This window comes from Vicia villosa, linkage group LG6 (genome assembly GCF_029867415.1).
Source record: "Vicia villosa cultivar HV-30 ecotype Madison, WI linkage group LG6, Vvil1.0, whole genome shotgun sequence".
Taxonomy (NCBI): Eukaryota; Viridiplantae; Streptophyta; class Magnoliopsida; order Fabales; family Fabaceae; genus Vicia; species Vicia villosa.
This window is the reverse complement of record NC_081185.1, coordinates 130,323,738-130,332,921: the sequence shown is the minus strand read 5'-3', so window position 1 is coordinate 130,332,921 and position 9,184 is coordinate 130,323,738. Positions and strand designations below refer to the sequence as shown.

The 9,184-nt window shown below is 35.3% G+C and overlaps 1 protein-coding gene and 1 non-coding gene across 3 annotated transcripts; both read left to right on the top strand.

Moving 5' to 3' along the window:
* Positions 1–636: 636 nt before the first annotated feature.
* LOC131610003 (peroxisomal ATPase PEX6-like) lies at positions 637–7,025 on the top strand. Of its 2 annotated transcripts, XM_058881854.1 has the most exons (16): positions 637–1,255; positions 1,349–1,987; positions 2,067–2,310; positions 2,507–2,642; positions 2,941–3,124; positions 3,604–3,795; positions 3,893–4,177; positions 4,365–4,436; positions 5,013–5,099; positions 5,206–5,328; positions 5,472–5,582; positions 5,667–5,705; positions 5,804–5,925; positions 6,006–6,150; positions 6,331–6,411; positions 6,542–7,025. In XM_058881854.1, the coding sequence occupies exons 1-16, from the start codon at positions 1,037–1,039 to the stop codon at positions 6,629–6,631; spliced, it is 2,769 nt and encodes a 922-aa protein (XP_058737837.1). In that variant the 5' UTR covers positions 637–1,036; the 3' UTR covers positions 6,632–7,025. The 2 variants fall into 2 exon arrangements, 1 of the variants encoding a protein (XP_058737837.1); XR_009286383.1 differs by lacking the exons at positions 6,331–6,411; positions 6,542–7,025 and having other exon boundaries at positions 5,820–5,925; positions 6,006–6,144.
* A 1,675-nt stretch (positions 7,026–8,700) lies between these two features.
* Positions 8,701–8,923, top strand: LOC131615446 (small nucleolar RNA U3). The gene has a single exon (XR_009287855.1). It is a non-coding gene; the product is annotated as a small nucleolar RNA U3 (small nucleolar RNA).
* The last annotated feature ends 261 nt before the right edge of the window (positions 8,924–9,184 follow it).

Below are 9,184 nucleotides of genomic sequence, written 5' to 3'. Positions count from 1 at the left end.
CCCGCTATTGTAAGATTATGTTTATCTCTTTTATTTTAAACTATATTCTTGTTGGCCAATTGATGAGTCTCTTTTATTTTGATTGATGACTATTTATATATTATATATAATATAAATTTGCGGTATTTAAATTGTTGCCCAGGCTTTATAATTTTTCTGGCTCCGCCACTGGGGACAGGGCAACATAGTTGAGGGTGCGGACATAAAACTTTATCCTTCCCCGCATTAAAAGTGAAGGCGGGATAGAGCGGATCCTCATGCACTACAACTTTTAAGTTTAAAAATATAAAATTTATGTTAATGTCTTTGCCCGCAAAAGACCTAAAAAATGCGGTGGAGCATGACAGACACATTAGGAAATACAAATCTAAACTCTTGACTCGCCCCACATTAAAGTGTGAGCAAAACGATTAACGAATATATCCAACAAATCATATCTGTTTTGTTACCTCTAAATTAATATATAATTTAGTGTATAATTTTACATTATAGAGAGTATCAAATTTAATTGAAAGTGAGTGTAATTTATCCTGATTAAATTTAAATTTGGGTGAATAAAATATTTTTGGGATCTGACTACAAAAAAAAAGGTTAAGTATTATCTTTTCTTTTCATCCATAGGAGTCCCTTATAGCAAATTATGTAAAATATGATTAAGTTTTAATTTTGCGCAACCGTCCTTTGAATCATCCGCTTCAAAATCTTCCTAGACATAGCCATACTGACCGTTGGATGAATGTCCCCCCAGAAGAAGTTCTCATCATCATCTTCTTCATCTTCGACTGTAAAAATCACAATCTTCAGAAAACCCTAGCTCCACCATCCTACTCCATTTCCGGCAGCCACGCGACTCCTCTCCCAAATTCATCTTCTTATCGTGTTTCTCATCATCTCCATTTCAAAAAAAATTAATTTTCACTTCAAGTAACTTACCTCGTTCACACCGTCACAATTTCATCGATTACAGATATAGATACTGTAAATATATCTATGAAATCAAACTAAATTTCAATAAAAAACGGAACCAGTGAAGAAAATGGTGGAGAGAAGAAAGCCTCTGGTTCTGTGTTCCACCAAAAATGTCATCAATTCCTTATTGAACTCTTCAACTTCTTCAATCAATGAATTCCCCAATTTGCATTTACCGGTTGGAATTCTCCGATTATCCAACAAATTGCCTTCTCTTGATCACTCTGCACTCATTGCTCTATCCACTTCTCTTCTCAAAAGACTTTCCATCACTTCTGGTTCACCGGTAATTCTCTCGTCATTTAGAGTTTGTTAAATTAATTATTTACTCTTCACTTATATGTTAAAGCTTAATAGTATTGATTGTGAATTTGCTCAGGTTTTGATAAAAAATGCTGAAATGAACACGCAGAGGATTGCAGTGGCTATTGCTCTTGACCCTCCTAGCAATGACATTGACACCCTTGATATTGATCACTCATTATCCGTTTCTTCTAGAATAATGCTTGTTTTTCCTTCTTGTGATTTTCCTCTCAATGGCCCTTTGTTAAATGGCGAAGTTGCTTATTTGTCTCCTCTTTTGGCCTTTAATCTTAACTTGCACATTTCATGTTTGAAATCGGTTATTCACCATGGCCAAGATGCTTTATCGTCTTATTTCAAATCTCAATGTCAAGTGGGTGATGAGGATGCCGATAAAAGCATTGAGGATTCGGTCATTAATATAGAGTTGGTGCCACTCGCTCAACCTCCGAGATTTGCCTCCCTTTTGAGGGTTGCTTTTGTGAAGATACCAGAATGTGGTATCCTTGATTCCATTAAACCAACTTCAGAGGTTGAAGCCAAAGAACGTCAAGACCTGATTGACTTGGCATTGCAGAAGTACTTTGAAGTTGATAGATATTTGTCAAGCGGAGATGTTTTTGGAATTAGCATTAGTTGGAACTGTAATTCCACTATTTGCATTCCTTGTAACCAAAACACACAAAAGCAAAATGACAACCGTATCTGTTTTAAGGTATGTTTACCTCTTTTATATTTTTAAGCCTCATGAAATTGTGTCGGGTTATTTGTTAGAGTGTAACTTATATCTTCAGGTCATTGCTATGGAACCATCAGATGAACCAGTTCTCCGTGTCAATAAAACCTTAACTGCGTTGGTGTTAGTAGGGAATTCTCAATCTGCCCTTCCTCCAGATTTGTTAATTGCTGGACCAGAAGGGCCTGTGCCCTTGCAAAGAGACACAGTGAAGATCTTGGCTTCAATACTTGCACCAACTTTATGTCCATCAGCACTCTCTTCCAAGTTTAGAGTTTCAGTGTTATTATATGGCTTGGCAGGTGTGTTCTATATTGTCAGACTATGTTTTCTAAAGGAATCAGTACTTTTTCCTATTCATAATGGATACCATTTGATGTCCTCAGTTGGTGCTGCCGCTTTTTTTTTGAAATATTTATGTGGCTTGAAATTGTCAAATTAATGGTGTGTTTGAATCGCATTGATTGTGCATATTTTCCTGAACAACCTGTTTTGCAGGTTGTGGGAAAAGGACCGTTGTTAGATATGTTGCTTGTCGACTGGGCCTGCATGTGGTCGAATATAACTGTCACGATCTAATGGGTTCCGATAGAGCATCTGTTGCTCTAGCTCAAGCTTTCAAGACTGCTCAAAGGTAATATTTAAAATATTAGGAATGATAAGAACACATTATATCGAGAGTTTTGTTCCTACGCAATTTTCATTTCTGGCATGGATTACCATACATAGATATCTATCAGGACAGGAACATATAGTTTCAATCATTTATCCACCTTTTTCTCCCTAGTTGTTTTTCTCCGTACAATATTTTTTTGATTTCAGACTTTAGTTGAGCCGCTTATTTGATGGTCTGGTTGGGCTTAAATATTCAATATTTTGGATCTGTTATTCTCTCCAAACATCTAGGCTCTTATGGGATAATATTATTACAGATACTCGCCAACAATACTTCTTCTTCGTCATTTTGAGGTATTTCGAGATTCACATTCACCTGAGATTTCACCAAATGATCAAAGAGGCAATGCATCTGAAGTTGCATCAGTTATTAGGAAATTCACTGAGCCAGTTGGTGAACATGATGATAGTAACTCTCTGATGAAATCAAATGGCGAATTTGTAAGATCTAACTTAGTTGAAATTTTCTATTGCTATCACTATTGTTCGAGCTATAACATTTTTCTATACTCTTTGTTCTGTATATCACAAATGGTATGTCTTGTTGTAATGTAAATCAAATAAAGTAAAACCAGTGAACATCAAAAGAAGCCAACATGTAAGATAATATTAAGCTATAATAGCCCTTTCTATTATAATAAAGAAAAGTTAATGAAAAGGAATTAACTATTGGGAATTCTAAATAAGTTGGGGAAATTTCTCTGTGGAGATTCAAGCAAACGTGTCCCCTTAAAATTATGATCTTAGAATGTTAATGCATATACACTAATCTATATTTATGTCAGTATGTCTTTTTCATTAGGCCAGTCAAGTAGTAAATAAAAATTGAGATTGGAAAAATCTCAGCACAGTACCTATGTTTTCCTTTTGTTTTTAACTAGATTCGTTAAGGTATTTATTATTTCAGCTTGCTGGTGTAGGTGGACAAGAATTCTGAAAAGACAAGCGGGCATCAGGTCCTGTTGATTGCTGCAGCTGACAGTTCAGAGGGTCTACCTTCAACCATCAGACGCTGCTTTAGCCATGAAACAAACATGGGGCCTTTGACAGAAGAGCAAAGGGCAGAAATGCTATTGCATTCACTGCAAAATATTTATGGACTCCACTCTAATGTGAGTATGGAGTAGAACCTCCTCTTGTGTTTTTACCTTCCGTACAAATTCAACACCTTTTGTTGATTTTAAACAATTGCATTGTTGCTTCTTTCAGACTGATTTAGAGGGTTTTGTAAAAGAATTAGTTGGACAGACATCTGGTTTCATGCCCAGAGATATGTGTGCTTTAATTGCAGATGCTGGTGCCAACTTATTTCCCAGCAGCGATGCTGAAGCAGACAAAGTTGAACCTGAAGGTGCAGATAGTTCTCTTAGTTCAAAGGTGACAGAGGACAACAACGAGTCTGAAGTTTCAGCTCGAAAACCTGGGAAAGAAGACTTGGTGAATGCCTTGGAACGATCAAAGAAAAGAAATGCGTCAGCATTGGGTACTCCAAAGGTAAATTAAGCAATCAGGATTTTGTGATGTTTTTCTCATTTGTATTATTAAATGGTGTTTAAAATCAAGATTAATATACCATGTTTTTATTGATAAAAATTGTACACATTAGCATGTAATGTCTTATAGTTATGGGAGAACAAGTTCTTCAATGCATGGATTTTTTTAAGTATGGATTTTAATGCAGGTTCCAAATGTAAAATGGGACGATGTTGGTGGGCTTGAAGATGTCAAAAAATCAATCCTGGATACTGTTCAGGTGGGCTTCTTGTATTCATAACTTCATTGGTTGTTACTTTTCCCCCTATTTGGAAGTGCAACTTCAAACTTTGGAAGTTGTGCTTACTATAGCATAAAACAGTGCTTCTCATGTCAACTTGAAAATATATTTGGTGTAAAAAGGAACTTGTGGTGTTTACATGGTCAACATTTCATAAATGTCACATTTTATAAGCTGACCGAGTTGAATTGCATTTTAGTGTATACTCAGATAGAAGAATGCAAATAAAATAAGAAAGAAAGTGTTTTTAGAGAGTCAAAATTGAAATATGAATGAACTTCACTCCTAAAGTTCAACATGGAAGCTGACAAGGACTCGAGACTAATTTCTTCTAAAAAGAGATTGAATGTCCAGTTTCTGCCATATTATCATTATCAAGACTAAATCATAGATTATTATACTTTATCATATCACTTTTTCTTTATTCAAATTATTTTCCAGTCTCATTTTTCTATATTTTAATACTTATCTTACTCAATCATATGCTATCCTGGAGATACTATTTATTTTCTGTAATTTATGAATAACTAATTCACTTTCTATTACATATTTTAGTTGCCTCTCTTGCATAAAGATCTTTTTGCATCTGGGTTACGCAAACGGTCTGGTGTTCTTTTGTATGGTCCTCCTGGAACTGGAAAAGTAAGTTGTAAAGTACCTTTAAATGATAACCTTCTACAGCAAAATTCTTACCCTTTACTTACAGAAGTTTTCTTGTGCCATTTTCTTTTTATTTATTTATTGTCAGACATTATTAGCAAAAGCAGTTGCTACAGAGTGTTCCTTAAATTTTCTTAGTGTGAAGGGTCCTGAACTGATCAACATGTACATAGGCGAGTCTGAGAAAAATGTTCGAGACATTTTTCAGAAGGTATAATAATATTTTGGTTATTTTGTTCTAAACATTTTCTTAAGTTCAACTGAATGTTCTATGGGTGTTTCAATTTTCTGTGAACTAAATAAAAAGTATAAGGAAATCATTTTAATAAAGTAATACTTCAATACAATTCCCAGGCCAGATCAGCCCGACCGTGTGTCATCTTCTTTGATGAGCTTGACTCTCTTGCACCAGCTCGGGGAGCTTCTGGAGATTCTGGGGGTGTTATGGATAGAGTGGTTTCGCAGGTAATTTCCTTTTCTGAGTAAGACTGTGGTGTTTTAGACATTTTCTTTGGACTTCCTGATGTAAATTGTATTTCCCTTTATTAGATGCTTGCAGAAATTGACGGCTTAAGTGATTCAACACAGGTTTTTTTATATCCTCCAATTTTGTCTTAGTAAAATATATATTTTTTTTCTTCGTATTTTGCTTCTAACAAGTGTTTTCTTTGTTGATGGCTTAATAGGATCTATTTATTATAGGTGCAAGTAATAGACCAGATTTGATAGACCCGGCACTTCTTCGCCCTGGTCGTTTTGATAAATTGCTATATGTTGGTGTTAACTCTGATGCATCTTACAGAGAGCGGTAAGTTGTCTGCTTTTCTAGCTTCCTTTGTCGAGGAGTATCAATTGTTGATAGAATGGTACTTTGCACATCTCTCTCAGGGTACTGAAAGCTCTTACGAGAAAGTTTAAATTGCATGAAGATGTTTCACTTTACTCCATTGCAAAAAAATGTCCACCAAACTTCACCGGCGCAGACATGTATGCCTTGTGTGCAGATGCTTGGTTCCGCGCTGCAAAACGCAAAGTAAGTCCAGCCAGGATCACTGGTTCTCGCAATTATTTTGTGTGCGTTTTGTTTGATATTAGGCCTGTTATTGTGTATAGTTTGATAGTGGACTCTCACTATAAAGAGGAAATAGCAACCTGTATCTATGCAGCTGTCATTGTGAATTGAGAGTATACTTAACATCATTGTTTTGTCAAGGTTTTGAATGCAAATCCAGAGTCCTCCAACCCAGATAATGAAGCAAATTCTATTGTTGTTGAATATGATGATTTTGTCCAGGTAACTTGCAAGTTGTAATTTTTATTGTTAGTTTTGTTTATCCGCCTAAACTCTAACACTAGAGTAACTTATCCATCCCAATAGCTTTCTAGTATGCAGTTGTGTGACTGGCATTTCCTGTAATTTTCAGGTCTTAGAAGAGCTTCAGCCTTCCCTCTCAACTGCGGAGCTTAAGAAGTACGAGCTTCTTAGAGATCAATTTGAAGGCACCTCTAAATGAGTTTTGGACGGATAAACAATCAATCATGAACCATTAATTTTTCCAGTATAATAGGGGGCTGAAATTCTTACAGTCACAGTAGCATGCAGTCAAACAATTTTGGTCAAAAGATTAAGATTGGACGACTTACATTTCAGCTTCTCCAAATCTGAACACAATTTGTGTAATCTATCAGATGGGACAATTGATCGAAATCTTTAAATGCGGGACTACATGAAATGTGTTTCGGATTTTCTGTATATAGTAGGCTTCCAGCCATGTAATATGCACCATTTATCACCATTTATTTTTGGAAAGTAAATTATGATACATCATATTTATTTCAATTGCACAATATGAATGTAAAAGTGAGTATTTTGTATAGAAAGGTATACAGAATATTTGTCTTGGATAATTTTTATTCAGTATTGTAAAAGATAAAAAGATAGAATTGGTATTAGCATCTCAATTTTTTAAGGTTTCAGTGGTTAAATAGGGGATTTAGCGCTATTGCAAAGTGAAATTTGAATAAACTGTTCAAGCCGATATATTCTGAGATAGCTGATGCAGTTGCATGAAGCCCAGGGTGAAAACATCTTGTGCGTATCTTACACTGGTATCTTACACTGGAAAAATTGGAGGAATTGAACACAGATTCATGACATTCCTCACTCTGGTTAAGAAATTACTTTTTCTATTTAGGTCTAGTAAGGCTATAGACCCCCTTAAGGTCATTAGGAGTTGATTTCCAAATTATCCCTTGGAAGGTCTCTTCTTTTTTCTTTCAAATCTTCATTTGAAATACATCTTCGAGTGGAATTTAAGAGTAGTATGATGAAAGCAAAGAAAATATACAAGTACCATATTTGGAATTTACAATGACATTTTTGAAGTACTATGGAAAGCATGTTTTCTCCCCCAAAATGTATATACAAGTGTCATTTCTAAAATGTAACAAAAAGGACAGATTAATATCCTTTTTAAGATGTTGTAATGCTATTTAAGATTTCAATGTTTGACGATAGAATGACTATAGATTGTCTGTCTTAAATGGCCTATATAAGTTTGAAGATCAAGAAGAATCCTAGAAAGTAATTGCAGTTGCTATGGTAATTAACTGTAAGGCAAGCAAGCAACATGGAGATCCATCTAGAGCTCCATTTTCCAAACTATGGTCAACTTATTCAGAGAATCTTGCTGACATGTATGTGCATGATAGGAAAAAGTAAATACTCCCTTCTCTCATTCATATTGGAACCATTGTACATGTAACCCAAATAAGATGTTGAAGCATGCATTAGCAGCAACTTAATTTAGTTACAAGTAAGTTAGCGTCGTTGGTTACACAATCTCTTAGATGATGATAGTTTAGGTTGAGCTAGAAAAATCTCCAGCTATATAACAATATAACCCACCTCATTTCTCCTTCAGTTGAACACACCACAACATCCTGCAAATGTAAATGCACCTTTCACAACAAGTAGAATTCCATTCGGATAAAGTATGCTCGGCATCATAGTATCAATTTATCATATATTCGAAGCTAGTTTTACGTAGTTTTTATTATTTTGCTATGATATCAAGTACTGCAATTTGGAGTGCTATTTAACAAGTTGTTGAATACATTGTTTCTCTGCCTATAAAACGATCGAGTTAACTTGAGAGTAATGTTGGTTAGCTTAATAAGCCGCATTTGTAAAATAGGCCCAAAGATAAATGTCAGTGTGTTGCATTTGTAGTAACAAATAAGATGTTGAAGCATTAGCAGCAAGTAAACCAACTAAAGATGGTGATCCGATTAGTGAGACGACGGAATGTTGATCTCCATCGACTGCATAGCGAGAAATAAGTTTGCTTGTTTCAAACATGCCATGTGATCGCTTTATAAATCATGGTAACTAACTGAATAGTTAAGAGTGGATATGCAGACCAAACCTCATGTTTCAATTCCACTCCTAGAGGCAGGCAGGTAGGTAGTAGAATATACTATTATTATATTAGGCGTTTGTGTAAACACCAAAAGAGTCCCACATCGTTTGTTTTCGACTTTTATAAAATGTTTATATAACGCTAAGGAGACACATATTAGCACGACCTTACTTGAACAGGATCTGTTCTATAGGCTCGTACTACTGTATCCTTGATTTCAAAGGAGACAGGAACTAAAGTCTGGATGACGAAATGAGACCGCACGATCAGAGCGTGATTAACGGCTGAGATGATTATCAAGCTGATACATCATCTTGTGCTGTAGATGATCGTTCTCGGACAGTGCAAGCTGTGCGGGGTGGTCGTGCGGTGATATGACAGACTCATATCCTTTTTATTTTCTTCTTTCATACAATTTTGCAACTGAACATGTTTATTTTAGTTTGACTGTCACGAATTTTACAACAAACAAAATGTATTTTTTCATCTATCACTTTGCTAAACTTTTCATAAAATTACAACTAATCACTTGAAAGAAATACGCAAACTGTATTATTACCTTCTTCACTAGCCCTTCTACAATGATGAATGAGCAACAACAGCTTTTGAACCGAAATGCTTTGATCTTGGCTCCACACAACAACA